The sequence below is a fragment of the Vombatus ursinus genome, unplaced genomic scaffold (assembly GCF_900497805.2).
Source record: "Vombatus ursinus unplaced genomic scaffold, bare-nosed wombat genome assembly UNPS02014772.1, whole genome shotgun sequence".
NCBI classification, from domain to species: Eukaryota; Metazoa; Chordata; class Mammalia; order Diprotodontia; family Vombatidae; genus Vombatus; species Vombatus ursinus.
Window position 1 is genome coordinate 4,248,816 of NW_020954550.1, and position 15,523 is coordinate 4,264,338.

At 38.8% G+C, this 15,523-nt stretch overlaps 1 protein-coding gene across 1 annotated transcript in view; it reads right to left on the bottom strand.

Annotated features, from left to right (window-relative positions):
* ARSB (arylsulfatase B) overlaps positions 1 to 15,523 on the bottom strand; it is a 225,235-nt gene that overhangs the window by 76,341 nt on the left and 133,371 nt on the right. The window contains exon 6 of the mRNA XM_027863552.1: positions 12,013 to 12,083. Within this exon, the coding sequence (XP_027719353.1) occupies positions 12,013 to 12,083 (71 nt within the window). The remainder of the gene's footprint in view (positions 1 to 12,012; positions 12,084 to 15,523) is intronic.

The following is a 15,523-nucleotide window of genomic DNA, read 5'->3' on the forward strand; positions in this document are numbered from 1 at the left end:
CTTTTCTCAACAATAAAATGATTCAAGACAATTCCAAAAGACTAATGATGGAAAATGCCATCCATATCCAGAGAAAAAACTGATGGAATATGAATGAGGATCAGAGAACACTATTTTCACTTTGTTTTTTTGTTTTTTCCTTCTCGTGGTTTTTCCCTTTTGTTCTGATTCTTCTTTCACAACATGACCAATGTGGAAATATGTTTAACATGATTGTACATGTATAGCCTATATCAGATTGCTTGCCATCTTGGGGAAGGGAGAGGAAGAAAAATTTGGAACTCAAAATCTTATAAAAGTGAATGTTGAAAACTATCTCTACATGTAAGCGGAAAAAACAAAATACTATTTACATTAAAAACAAAAGAAAACAAAAACAATTGGTGTAGCAGGCAGGATAGTGTGCCCCCCTACAAATCTTGTGTCCTTATACCTAAAAGACGACATTGAGATATGTTAGGATGTTTCTCATGATTAGAATATGGCTCTGGAAGTACACACATTATTCCAAAAGAACAGAATAGCTTAAAGAGAAGAAATAGCATTGTGCAATGGAAGACATACTCTTTTGAGGAAATTCAAGAACCTGGATAGGTGCAAAGAGGACATGGAGAGAGGAGGGAAAAGAAGTGGGATGGGGACCTTTGTAACAAATATGCATTGAGGTGGGTTTTACTGAAGGATGGATGAGTTCAACAGGTGAAGGAGGAAAGAGAAGGGGAAAGAGAAGGTGTGAGAGCATGGTATGTATTCAAAGACAGAGAACTGCCTCGTTTGTCTATAGCAAAGAGTACACGTAGCTATGGGGAAGTATAAGGACAGGGACTGGAACTGTGATTTCACTGGTATAGGGAACCCACAAGTGGGGAAACCCCTTCTACTAATAAACATCAGTCCATGTGGTTGAATATATAAAAACTTTCAGTTTTTATATTTGTTAGTTCAAAATGTCACATCAAAATCCCTCCACAAAAAATCTTTCACTCATATGTCAAAGTTATGAAAGATTCCTTGAAAGATAACAATGGACATAGCCTAGCCTTGCTTAACAGCCTTTCGATTATTAATATAAGGCAAGGCATCAAACAAAGAGATGAATGTTCACCAAGGTGTTTACTACTGTTTGGGAGGAGGCTAAGCAAACAGTTCACATTATAGAGGGATCCCTCTAGACCATGGGCTCTTAACTTTTTTATATCAAAGAGGCCTCTGTCTGTCTGATAAAGCATATGGACCCCTTTTCACAATAATTTTTTAAATGAATAAAATAAAATACATAGGGTTACTAGAAACCAATCATATTGAAATAGTTATAAATTTAAAAATTATTCTTAATTCTTGTTTATTTTTATTTTATTCTTAACCTTAGGTTAAGAACCCCTGATCTAGATGGTGCGGTGCTCCAGATATTCTTATGTGAAGATGACATTGTACTAATTGCATCAAGCCCTCTGTAGACCTTTCTAAACAAGATCTATAATTATTCCAGAAAATTTGATGTAAGTACCCACATAAAAAAAAACAAAAAAACAAGTGAATGAAGAATGTCTATGATCCAGGCAATGAGAGAGTTGGATGCACAACCTATAGAGCTCTTTCCTCAGTGTCTATATACATATTAGAGGGACACTGCAAGTGGACAGTGAGCCAGGCCCCCAGATTGAATAGGAAGCACAGAGCCGGCTAAATTGCCTTTGGGAAAATGCCAATTTAAAAGAAAACAACCCCAAACTTTTTTATGAATGAAAGGCCCATTGACACTAATGCTTGTTCAGTGATGGTGTATGACTGTGCATGCTGTGATATTAGTTTCCAAAGCACTGAAGTGAGGGTCACTCAACAGAGAAGTGCATGATGGGTGTGAGGAGGCCGCAGCATGCTACAGGCAGTACAAAAGAGATCAACCAAGAAAAGTATGACATAAAACATAGATGGGCCTTTTTAAGGAAGGGTAACCAATGGAGAGGTTGCCTGATCTACTAATAGCCTCATGATGCCAAGAGAATTCAAGGAAGCTCCCCATCACTTCGAGTGGATCCTTTGTGTCAAGCTTTTGGGAAGGCGTAGAGAAGCATTGTATAGGGTGGGCAGGCATGGATGGACTGTGATCTTCATCACTGATAGAAATACCTACATGAATCACATCATATATTCATTGGAATACTGAAGTATTGGAGTTTTGAAATCAGTAGCCTGCTCTGAATCCACGGTTAAAGCATGTGAACTCTATGGAATTCAAAGAAAAATAAGCCCATGGTCAGTTGTGTCTTCTTGGAGCATTCATATGAGAGTAATCCTGGAGAAGACATTTATATGAACTGATGCAAAGTGAAGTGAGCAGCCTCAAGAAAATGACAATGACCACAACATTGGGAAGACAACTGATGCTGAACAATTTAAGAACTCTGGTCAACCCAGTGATCAACTGGGTTTCATGAAGATTTCATGAAGAAGCATGATATTCAATATAACCTATATAAGATGGCCTACCTGTCTCAGGGAAGGGGAGGGGAGGAGAGGAGAGGGAGGGATAGAATTTGGTACTCAAAACTTAAAAATACCCCAGACATTAAAAATTGTTTTAATATCTAATTGGGGAAAAAATAAAATTTGTTTAAAAAAAAAAAGAAGCATGATACTTTCTTCCTCACAGAGAAGTGATGGACTCAGCATGCAGATACACATACACACACACACACACACACATACACACAGAGCCAACCAATGTGGGAATTTGTTTGGCTTGACAATATATATTTGTTACAAGGGTTTGTTTATTTGTCTATTTTTCAACTGGGGGAGAGGAGTTGGGAGGGAAAGGGGACTACTAGTGAGACTGCCGAAAGGGAGAAAAAAAGGTCACTGAAGCATCCTTTTAAATGCACAAAAGAGAAAAGAAGGAAGGCCAGCAGGAAATACAGTCAAGAAGGTTAGCTTTGAAAGTTGAATCTATTATATAATTAAAAGGAAAAGCAAGTTGTATGTAATAGAGATTTACAGTTTCATTCATAACTTTACCTGTTTTACTTTATATTGCTAATTTATTTGGTACTTAAATTATGGATTTAAAAATTAATTTTTTCATTAGTTCATATAAGTACTTAATTTTTTTTCTTACATGAATTGATGCAAAGTTAGAAGAACCACAAAAAAGAATATAAAATACCTTCAACAATGTAAATGGAAAGAACAATGACTACAAAATAATCAAAACTGAATGTTACACAATTATAAAGACCAAGCTTGACCTTGAAGAAGAGATGTAAGAAGATACCTTACCCCCACTTCTCTACAGTGGTGGTGAGTGGGGAGGGGTCCGCCTTTGTAAAGCATTGTATTGTTTTGTTTTTTGCTAGGGAATGGGGTTAAGTGACTTGCCCAGGGTCACACAGTTAGTAAGTGTCAAGTGTCTGAGGTCAGATTTGAACTCAGGTCCTCTTGACTCCAGGGCTGGTGCTCTATCCACTATAACACCTAGCTGTCCCTTTATAAAGAACTGTAATATTTTTATTCTTTTTACTTAATTTTTTCTCCTTTCTCACTTTAGAAAAAATTCTTTCTCTGGTTCTCTGAGAGGGGAGGGGAGGGATATAAGAAGAAATCTAGGTGGTGTAAAAGCAAAAGATAACAATAAAAATCCAATTGAAAAATTAAATTGAAAAAGAAAGAGCGGTCCCATGAAAAATAAAGGAACTTTGTAGGGGGATGTTAAATGTAACCATAAAGAATACCATGGGAGTTCAAAAAGGCACTGCCAAACACCCTACTTATTTCTTGACCCCTAGAGATTGGTTTAAGATTAATCCCAGGAGCTCCAGCATTGCTGTAAGTCAAAAAGGATCACAGATTCTGTTTTCTGAACCCTGTGACGCCTAGAGAAAAATCAGTTAGCTATATTTCTCCAAAGAGAAAATGAGGGCAGTGGGATTTGCCAACTCTGTGTCTCCTACGCTTCTGGTGAGAATTAATTAGGGTTTTAAACAGTACCGTGGATTTGGTTTAGTTTGTGTATTTATCCAGGATGAAAGCTGATATACTACTATGGGGTGTTAATATTAAAGGTTCATTATGCCTTACTCAAGACAGTGTATAAAGACTGTAAAGTGTATAAAGTAAAGTAATTGGTATATGAGGCATGTGGGACCATCTTCAAATCAAAATGACTCTATTTCAAAATAACATTTAGTATTCCCTATAGTACACAAAGAAGAAAAGCCTTTGAAAATGAAAATAAAAAAAAATCTACTGCGGATTTTGTTACTGAGGCCATGTGGCAACTGGCACCAAGGAAGCTCTGTATACAGTCAAAGATATGGCAGTGAAAATATGGAAGCTGACATTAATTTGATGTTGCCTTCATGATGGGCTGTCAAATGAGGCACTGATAGGCTAGAAAAAGAAAATTTATCCAAGAAAGTGAAAGTTTCAATGCTGATAGGGTGAAAACAAAATCACTTAAATAATTTTGCATTCAACAAGTTAGCTTCTTTAGCACAGATGGCCAGGCTTTGTTTGGGATTAAAAAAAAAATTATTGTGAGGTTGTGGAAGGGCCTCAGAGTGACTGCAGCTTCCATCCTGTTACAGAGATGGATTGTATACAGAAATAGCATGGGTAGTTATACCATAGGGACTAATTACCAACATCAAGTACTTTAAACAAGATGATAAAACAAGAGTCCTGGTTGTCCTAAATACAAGGAGGTGGAGGGCGAGGGAGAAGTATACAAAGAATAACAGCAGAAAGAATTTGCCATACTTCTGACCTAACAGAGCTCTAACCCTAGTATCACGGCTGATCTTATTCACAGGTGAAAGACAAAGTGGTATGCTGATAGGATATGATGGGCTCTCTGGACTCACCTTTTCCATTGATGACTGGACTTTGGAGACTAGTCTTAATTGATCTCCCAGATGGATAGATATTTACAAGCTATGTGACCCTGATCATATAGTCACTTAACCTCTGGAGATGATAATAATAGCACCTACTCTCACATGGTGATGTGAAGTTCAAATGGGAGAATGTATGTAAAGTTCTTTCCAAGCCTACAGTTGTTGCTACTATTATTTGAATCAACTGAGGGAAGGGTAAGTTTTTGGGCGTTGGGAGGGAGATCCTAGACTTATGATTTCATTAGCATGGGGAATTACAAATATGGAGACTCCCTCCACCACTGCATTCTGTCAATAGGTCTGTAAGTTACAGTCCAGAGACATTGTTTCCAAAATTTTCTGACTGAACTCCACCCCCACCTCTCCATCAGAAGATTTTCCCAATGACATATTCATAACTATTGTTGGGTGAGCCTAGGTCCCAATTAGGTTATAACTGCCCTGAGTGTCTGATACTAGGTGAATAAGAACAACAACATTTATATAGTGCTCATTATGTACCAGGCACTACACTAAGTATTTTACAATTATCATTTGATCCTCATAGCAACTCTGGGACGTAGGTGCTATTACTATTTCCATTTTACAGATAAGGAAACTGAGGCAAACATGAATTAACTGACTTGATCAGGGTAAATCAGCTAGTAAGTGTCTAAGGTCACATCTTAACTCAGGTCTTCTGAAACCAGGCTGGGTGCTCTGTCCACTATGCCACCTAGCTGAAAGAAAAGAATGGCAACTTTCACGGCAGATGGTGTGGGCACAGTGAGAGTGCTGAGGAGTAAGAGTAGGTATGGTTGTGTTGGAGACAAGCCCCATTCTTGGTTCATCTTCTCATCTTCTTATTGATTGATCACACAGATGGCCACGGCATCCACTATGGAGACCAAAGAGGATCTAGAGATTCCTAGTAGCAGTTGAGGGATAAAATACTGTATCTTATCATTGTATTAATATTCTAACTCAGACTAATTTCTGATCTCAGAAATATCAATATCTTTCATGCAAATGGGTCCAAAAAAAAGGCTGGGAAAGGAAAAAATGTAAGGGAAAAGTTTCTCCGTATTCCCCAACACGATGGATTCTGATTTGAACTATAGATGAAGCCACTTCACCACAGAAAATAATGCGCACGTAGATGAAGGAAAGGGAGGGGACCTCATGCTTCCTCCCTATAATCAAAGGGTAAAAATAACTCCTCATTACAACCCTTAAAAAGAAAAGGCTTTTAAATGAAATAGCAAAAAAAAAGCTGTACAGCCAATAAAGGCTTTGAAGCCCCAGTCATTGGCCTATATAAGTAAAATGTTAACATCTGTCAATGTCCTTCATCCTATAATCAGGCTACTATTAATGGGCTCTGAGTGTTATGCATGTGTAAAAGGGTATATTAATTAAACCGTTGCTTGTATAAGTAGATGAGAATTCTAATGATTCATGGAATGCTGGGCCTGGCTTTCCATGGTTAGTTTTGGCTTCAGACATAGGGTGGATCTATGATCTACAGGAGAGTTTTAGAGCCTATAAGGTATATGTGAGTGTTTTCTCTAAAATAAGTGGTTCTCAAACTTTTTATGCTCATGGAACAGTATTATCTTTTGAGGAGGATGAATCTTGAAGCATACGATGTTTAAAATGGCAATACTACTGGAGGGTTTCATGATTACAAGGGTAAGTTCCATACAATTTTGGGGGAGACCTTCATATGCACATTTAATCACAAGTGTAAGCAGTCACTGCTCTCAATCAAAATGATATTTTTGAATAAACTTTTCAAAGTACCAGGACTGCTGACTAAGATTGTGGAGAGGAGTGGAGCTGAGAGCTGTAGCTACCCCACACCCGAGGCCAGGCCTTATCTATCAAGACCAAGTTGACCTAGTCTTCATATTCCTCTTCCTATCTTAGAAAAGGATGTGTGCCTCTGGACCATGGCACCTTTCTATTGTTTAGAATTGCTCAGGAAGCCTTTCTGCTCCAGTTAAATTTAACCGGCACTTATTAAACTCCTGAAGTGTTAGGCCTTGTGCTAAGTAATACAAAGTATACAGACAACACTAAGAATACAGAGATTGAAATGAAATAATCAAGGTCTCAAGGAGTTGACATTCTACTTGGAGGTAAAGGGGAGGGGAAGGGTATAACATATATGTACACAGATAAGTAAATATGAAATGTAAAAATAATGTAATTTCGGGGAGAGGGAGCAGCTAGGTAGGACAATGGATAGAGTTCCAGGCCTGGAATAAGGAAAACTCATCTCCCTGAGTTCAAATCTGGCCTCAGACACTTACTAATTGTGTGACCCCAGGCAAGTCACTTAGCCCTGTTTGCCTCAGTTTTCTCATCTTAACTGGAGAAGGAAATGGCAAACTACTCCAGTGTCTTTGCAAAGAAAAGCCCAAATGAGGTCACAAAGAGTCGAACAAGACTGAACAACAACAAAACACTTTCAGGGGGGATCAGGAAAGTCATCTGGAAGGATATGACACATAAAGAGAAGTAAGTTATCACATAGAATTTATCCATTTCACACACAGTATTTCTCCCTCAAAATAAAAATGAAATTTAACAAGATGGGGTTCAGTCTAGAGTCCACTTCTTGAGAAAGACACTGGAAAGTTAGCTTGTTATAAGGAGAACTCTTTTAGTCATGTGGAACAGAAAGCTCTGATTCTATTCTTAAAAGGGAAGGGGTAGAAAGGTATTGTGTGAACCAGGAATCCGAAAGACCTTTCAGATTCACCGGAGAACAAAGCTGAGGTCTAGTCAAAGTTATCTTCCAAGCATGAAGTACAAATATATCAAAGATCACAGCGTTAGCACTGGAAGGGACCACAGAGGTCAGGTGGTCCAGCTCCTTCATTAGACGGAGGAGGGACTAAAGCCCAAAGAGATTGTATCTTTCCCATCCTCACAAAGGTAGCAAAAGACAGGGTTGAGATTCAATCTAAGTCCCTTTGACTGCAAATTTAGCCCTCCTTCCACTGTACCATGATGTCTCTGTCTTTACAGACATGTAAAGAAAGTGAATGGTTATTATACGAAAAGAGAGGGGGTCAGCACTCCCTTTATTATGATGGAATAGTAAAACACATACACAACAAAATGGACAATTTCAATTATGTAAAATTAAAAAGGTTTTGAACAAATAAAACCAATTCAGCAAAGAAAAGAAGGGAAATGGGTAACTGGGAAAAAATCTTGGTAGCAAGTTCGCCTGATAAAGGTCTCATTTCCACAATGTATAGGGAACTGGTTCAAATTTATAAAAGTAAGTGCCATTCTTCAATAAATAAATGGTCAACGGATACAAATAGGAGTTCTCAGGGACAGAAATCCAATCAACAGCCATATGAAAAAATAATCCAAATCACTAACTATTAAAGCAATGTAAATTAAAGCAACTATGTAGTTCTACCTTACACCTATTAGATTGGCAAAGTTGACAAAAAAAGAAAATGACTTAGAGGGGCTATGGGGAAAATACACATTAATGCAATATAGAGTGAGAACATAGATAGCTGAAATCTACAGATAATCACACAACCTTAATGTAGCTAATGTTATTATTTACACCCTTCCTACTCAACCCAATCTTTTATCAAAACTGTTCACAAGTTACCCAAATGGAGTCATCAGAATTTCATCTCATCTTTCTGCCTTGTAATCAGAACCAGAATTAGGAGGACTTTGCATCTGACTGTTCCAACAGTACTTCAAGATGGAACTGTGTAATACTCCAGATGTTTTACAGAGACACTATCAGCCCTTTTTTCCTGGAAAGCATGCTTCTCTTAATGCATCTCCAAGAGAATGTGTCCCAAAGTCTTCCCATGTTTCATGTCCTCCAGATGCTAGAACTGTTCGTTAATCTTCAAATTTTACAACCTCTGGTGAAGACATCAATTAATTAGAAGCAAAATGAACAAAAGGAAGACTACAGGAATGAGTAGAGGACATAGATAGCCTACCAACTTGGTATACTGGGTATTTCAGTTTCACATGGTTAAATGGTGGTTTCCCATTTCTAAAAACATTAGAATTTTAAAAATGAAGGTAATTCACTCATTTAAATGTAAACATCCTTAAGGTTATTCCAATTTAGCAAAGTTCTTAATCCATGGCAAGATAATGGGTAAGATTAGTGATACAAAAGTCAAGGCATGAAGCAAGGCATGTTTGACTTAATATGATCACTTCAATACTTCGAGGATCTCTGAGTTTATATCATCATCATCAATAATAGCTAACATTTATATAGCATTTTCTATGTGCCAGGTACTAGGCTAAGTGCTTTACAATTATTATTTCACAACCCTGGAAGGTAAAGTGATATTATTATCTTCATTTTACAGATGAGGAAACGCAGGCAAACAGAGGTTAAATGACTTGCCCAAGGTCACAAATCTAATAAGTGTCTGAGGCCAGACTTGAACTCTGGTGTTCCTGACTCCAGGCCCAGCACTCTATCCACTGAACCACCTGCCTGCTGTTTACATGTAATTTCCATTCCTCTTCTGACACAGATTAAGATTCTTCTACCCATAGGCTGGAGGTTTATGTGGCCAAAAAAGTCTGTCACATGGTGTCCAACCTTCTAAGCATACATATGAAAATCCTTAGATTTTCTAAGGATTCCTTAGAACTAATCAGAATTGAGAAGCTCAATCTCTGGGGTTTTGTTTGTGATATAAGATGGAAACCATTCATAGGTAAAAGGATATAAAATCATATAAAATTTAGTGGTAGCTTTTGATTAAAAAAAAAACTTGTATATGTGTGTGTATATATACACACATACAATTTTTGTGATTGTGTTTCTATAGGAAAAAAATTTGTGTGTATATACATAATACACATATGTGTATATGTATGTATATGTGTATATACACACACACACACACACATACATACGTGTGTGTGGCTCAGTGGACAGAGCACTGGGCCTAAAGTCAGGAAGACTTGAGCTCACTTACTAGCTATGTGACCCTGGGCAAGTCACTTAACCTTTGCCTTAATCCAGCGTAGAAAGAAATGGCAAACCAATCTAGTATCTTTGCCAAGAAAATCCCACAGATAGAATTGGCATGCTACAATCCACAGGGTCATAAAGAGTCGGACATGACTGAAAAACATGTATATAATTTTTTAAATCAAAAGCTACCACTAAATTCTAAGGCAATATTCAAGGGTATATATTTCATAAAATGTATGCTATGTTTACTGGCAATATTTTCAACAGGAAATTTTAGTTGGGGATGTTATAAATGGAACCTGGGCTCCCCAGGGCCTAAAGGATTCCATGACAGGCACTTAATAAAGGACATTAATCCCTGTAGATCACTAGGGTATTGTATATTTCTAAAATAGAACTACAACTGAACATCTTGCTTGGTGATCTCATCATCTCCCATGTGGTCAACAATCATCTCTCTGCAGATGATTCCCATATCTATATAAATAGCCCTAATCTTTCTCCTCAGTTCTAGTCCCACATCTCCTACAGCCTCTTAGACACCTCAAATTAAGATGTTCCATAGGCACCTTAAACTCAATCCTTAAACTTTGCCCCAAAGATGACTCATCTTTCCCCATAAACCCTTTCCTTCCTTGCAATTTTCCTGTTACTGTGGAGGGCACCACCATCCTTCCAGTCACCTCAATTCACAACCATGACATCCTCCCAGACTCCTCATTTGCTTTCATCCCATATAACTGATCTTTTGACAACTTAAAAAAATTTACTTTCAAAACATCTCTCATGAAGCGTCTCCTTTTCTCAGCTCGTAGAGTTCCTGCCTTCATCACCTTCACTTGTACCACTGCAATAGGTTTTTGGTGGGTTTCTTCATCTCCAGTCTCTCCGTGGCTCAATCGAGCCTTTGCTCTGCTGTCCACGGGATTTTTCTAAAGCATAAGTCTGACCACGTCACTCTTCTCTCCCTACCATTCAATCAACTCCAGTTGGTCCCTATTACTTCCAGGATTAAATATAAAATCCTCTGCTTGGCATTTAAAGTCCTTCACAACCTGGATCCCACTTACCTATGCAGTTTTCTTATACTGTACTCCCCTCCATGCATTCTACAAACTATATTGGCACACTTGTTCCTTGCATGCAATGTGCAATCTCCTGATTCTATGCATTTATAATGGTTGACCCTCCATATCTAGAATGCTCTCTTTCCTCCACTCTGTCTCTGAGGTTTCCTGGCTTCCTTTAACACTCAGCTCAAATCCCTTCTGCAGAAGGCTTCTCCTGATCTCTCCTTCACTTCCCTCTCACCCCACTCCTGCCCACTACCAGTGCCTTCCCCATAGATTACCTTCTGTTTAGACCCGGAAGGGATCTTTTGTTATTGTTCAGTCATTTCAGACATGGCTGGCTCTTTGTGACTTCATTTGGGGTTTTCTTGGCAGAGATATTGCAATGATTTGCCATTTCCTTCTCCAATTCATTTTCCAGATGAGGAAACTGAGGCAAACAGGGTGAAGTGACTTGTCCAGGGTCACAGAGTTTATAAGCATCTGAGGCCGGATTTGAACTCAGGTCTTCCTGACTCTAGGCCTGGCACTCTATCCACTGTGCCATTGAGCTGCCCAACAACAAACAACCACCTTCCATTTACACTGTATATATATTGTCCTCAGTTATTTGCGCATTGTCTCTCCCATTAGAATGCCAGCTCCTTGAAGGCAGGGGCTTTTTTTTTGCTTCTCTTTGTATTCCCAGAGATTATCACAATACCAGGCCCATGGTATTTGCTGAATAAATGCTAGGTTGCAACTGCACCTTTGGAATGGAGGTAGTGCTAAATCTCACCACCTTGGCACCTGAGGGATGTGGTTATCTCACAACAGCTCCATGGTTTCCTGGACACGACTCTTTCCATTTGGGTGCTTTGGAGGACTAGGAAGTAGGGTGTGCCAACTGTATTAGTCCTTGGCAATAATTTAGTGACCCCTAAAATGAGATCACTAAGAAAATTACAAGAGGGGAGAATTTGCCTTGATTTCCATTCAGGTGAAAAGGGAGATGGACTTCAGCCTTGCAAAATGGGAAGCAGCCAAACCAGCCTCCTAATGATTCATTAATTAATTAGCGTGTACTCACATGGAGATATGTCTACAAAGCCTGGGTCAATGTTATGCAGCAGCTCCATCCGGGGAGAAGGGCTTCCTTCACTAGAAAAGAATTTATTGGGAAGCATTAATTTCCTTTACAGAAAGGGCACACTCTCTTTGAATACTTCCTTTTCTGGCCATCACAGGAAACAACAAGCCTGCCAGTCTGTGACTTGAACTTGAACCCCAAATTTGAAAGCTTCTGATTTCTTTAGGAAGCCTGATTTTACATGGCCACTAACTCTTTATAAACACTTATATCACACTTACAGTATAGAATACATGACAAGGAAAAACAATGCCACTTTATAGCTTTCTCCAGTAAATCATACTGACTATATAAATCTGAATATACTGCAGGAACACCTGCTATTTTGCTAATGTGGACACTACCAACATCAATCCAGACCACAAACCATTTATCCTTTCTCACTTTCTACTGACCACACCCTTCCATAAAATCTCCATGGAGGATATACACAATGCCCTCTATTTAAGAGGGCCTCAAATCAGCCATCTTTTCATTCCCTACTGAGTTACACTCCTCTGGACTTCTCCATCATACCTACAGCAAATACCTTCCTCCCTCTCCTCCCCACCCTCCTTCTGCCTCCCTGCTTCCTTTTGTATTTTGTCTTCCCCATTAGATTATAAACTCCTTGAGGGCAGGAACTGTCTTTATTTATTTATTTACTTTGTATTTGTATTCCCAGTGCTTACCACTGTGCTTGGCTAATAGTAGGCACTTAATAAATGTTTATCAACAATTACTGGGACTTCTGCATCTTTAAAATGTCAAGGATAAATTCATGTAGTCAATCCTTTATCTTTCAAACTTACTAAGGCAACTAAGTGATGCAGTGGATAGATAACTGGATTTGAAGTCAGAAAGAACTGAGTTCAAATGTTTTTACCTCTGACATTTGCTAGTTGTGTGGGTTTGGACAAGTTCCTTAACTTCTCTGTGCCTCAGTTCCCTCAGATGTAAAATAAGGATAACTACGGCACATACCTCACAAAGTTGTTGCTAAGAACAAATAAAATGAAATGTGTAATGTGCTATATGAATGCTAACTATTATCACTACATGACCATCTAATCTCCTTTTCTGGTCATATGTAGTTACGTAGAGATAGAACTTCTGCTACTTCTCACATACAAGTCTTCTTTCCTTATTAATATTCTCTAGCCTATTTACACCTATTATATGTCCTTCCACAGACCTTTTGGGCATCTGTAATTTTGATTCTTCTGAGATCATAGTGTTCCATGATCTGTACCCATATAGCATGATCAGGAGAATTCTGGGTTAGATTTGTGATTACGCTGGTATGGGGAACGCTGATGAGTAAACTCCCTCTACTAATAGAGACTGGCACCTGCTCTGCATGCTGTGGTCTTGGAGGGTCACTCGGGGCACTGAAAAGTCCTATGACTTGCTCTGAGTTACACTGCCAGTATGTGTCAAATGCAGGACTGGAACACAGGTCCTTCTGACTTGGAGGGCAGCTTGCTGTCCCCTATGTCACACTGCCTCTCAGGAGGCATACTGGTGTGAAAGAGATGGCGTTTGATGGAAGGGAGCAGCTTAGGATCACTGGAATTTTTAGCACAATTTCCCAAATGCAATCCAGCCTGCTTCCTTTTTCCCTTTCAGTTCTGGGTCCAGCTCATTGTTTACTGCTATAAGGACAAGGAGCTAAACCTATACATCATCAGGAAAATAAGTGACCAAGTCACTTTTCAGCTACAGAATACTTGGTAGGAAATGTAGTGATAGGATCTAGTGCCATTTACATTAAAGCCACAAATGGCCTTTCAAATAGATTGACACTGGGTCTCAAAATATGAATACTTAGAATGACTGGATCTCAGAGTTTGATGGGACCTCAGAGGTCACCTAGACTAACAGTTACCTGAATAGGAGACCCCTTTGTAACATATCTAACAAGCTGTCAACCAGCTTCTACTGAAGACCTTAAAGAAAGCGAAGGGGAGCCCATTACCTGCTGAGACTGCCCATTCAGACTGGTACCCAAATGCGCCTAATGGAATTTGGTCTAAAGGAATATGGATTTTTTTTGGTTTAAGTGCAGGAGTTTTTAACCTTTTTTGTGTCATGGGACCCCTTTGGCAGTCTGGTGGGGTTTAGGGATCCCTTCTCAGAATAATGTTTTTAAATGCATAAGATAATAATAACTAACACTTATATATCACTTAATGCACCTAGTGTTTTACAATCCTTAGCTCATTTGATTCTCATAACAACTCTGGGAGGCAGATGTTATTATTATCCTCATTTTACAGATGCAGAAACTAAAGCAAACAGAGGTTAAGTGACTTGCCCAGGATCACATGGATCCTAAATGTCTGAAGTTATATTTGAACTCAGGTCTTCTTGACTCCAGGCCCAGCACTGTATGGAAATTAATTATCCTGAAACATAGTTATCAAAAAAATTTTTAAGTTCACAGATCCCAGGTTAAGAACCCCTACTCTAGTGCATATTCACTTGAAGTAACTAATTTTACCCAAAAGTATTTATATAAATATCTAGATAATTTTAATAGAAAAAAATATGCATGTGCCAATGAAATCATAGACTACTACTACTGGCACCAGAACAGTACTTAGCACAGTGCCTGACACATAGTAGGCACTTAACAAATACTTGTTGAGTAATTGATTGTTTGACTATACGAGTATTTAGAAGCAGAATGTTACAAAGTAAAGAACAAAAGTTTTGTTCTATGAGGACCTGGATTCAAATCCCAGCTTTCTCACTTCTTACGAGACTTTGAATAAATTATTTGACCTCCCTGGGACTCATTTTTCTCATCTGAAAATGAGGATGGTCTCTAAACTCCCTTCTCGCTCTAAACCTATCATCCCTAATGCAACCCCTTTCCTTATCAATGAGAAAAATGAAGCCAACAGAACTTAAATGACTTGCTCAATGTTGCATGGCTAATAAGTGACTCCTTTGGGAATATAACCCAAGTCTCCCGATTCTCAGATTAGTGCTCTTTCAACAAGTATGGATACTACTAAAAGAATGTGAAGAGATCCCATCTAGTGAACTAGATGAACTCAGTAGGCGTAAGAACTAAAACGTACAATTCCCTTTATACACTATAACCCCACTTCTGTCATTCAGATCCCATCTAAGGGCTAGAGGCCCAGCAGAAGTAGACACTACAGAGAGCTCTTTACTTCAACCTCACAGTCTATTTCCTTTCTCCTTTCTTTTCTGGGTTGGACTCTGATTACTCATCTCCACCACTTTGGGAGCACAGAAGGACCTGCGCTCCAGTCCTGCATTTGACACAAACTGGCAGTGTAACTTGGAGCAAGTCATTGAACCTTTCAGTGCCCCAAGTGACCCTCCAAGACCACAGCATGCAGAACAGGTGCCAGTCTCTACTAGTAGAGGGACTTTACTCATCAGGGTTCCCCATACCAACATAATCACAAATCAGAGTCCCCTCTCTGTTAGGACC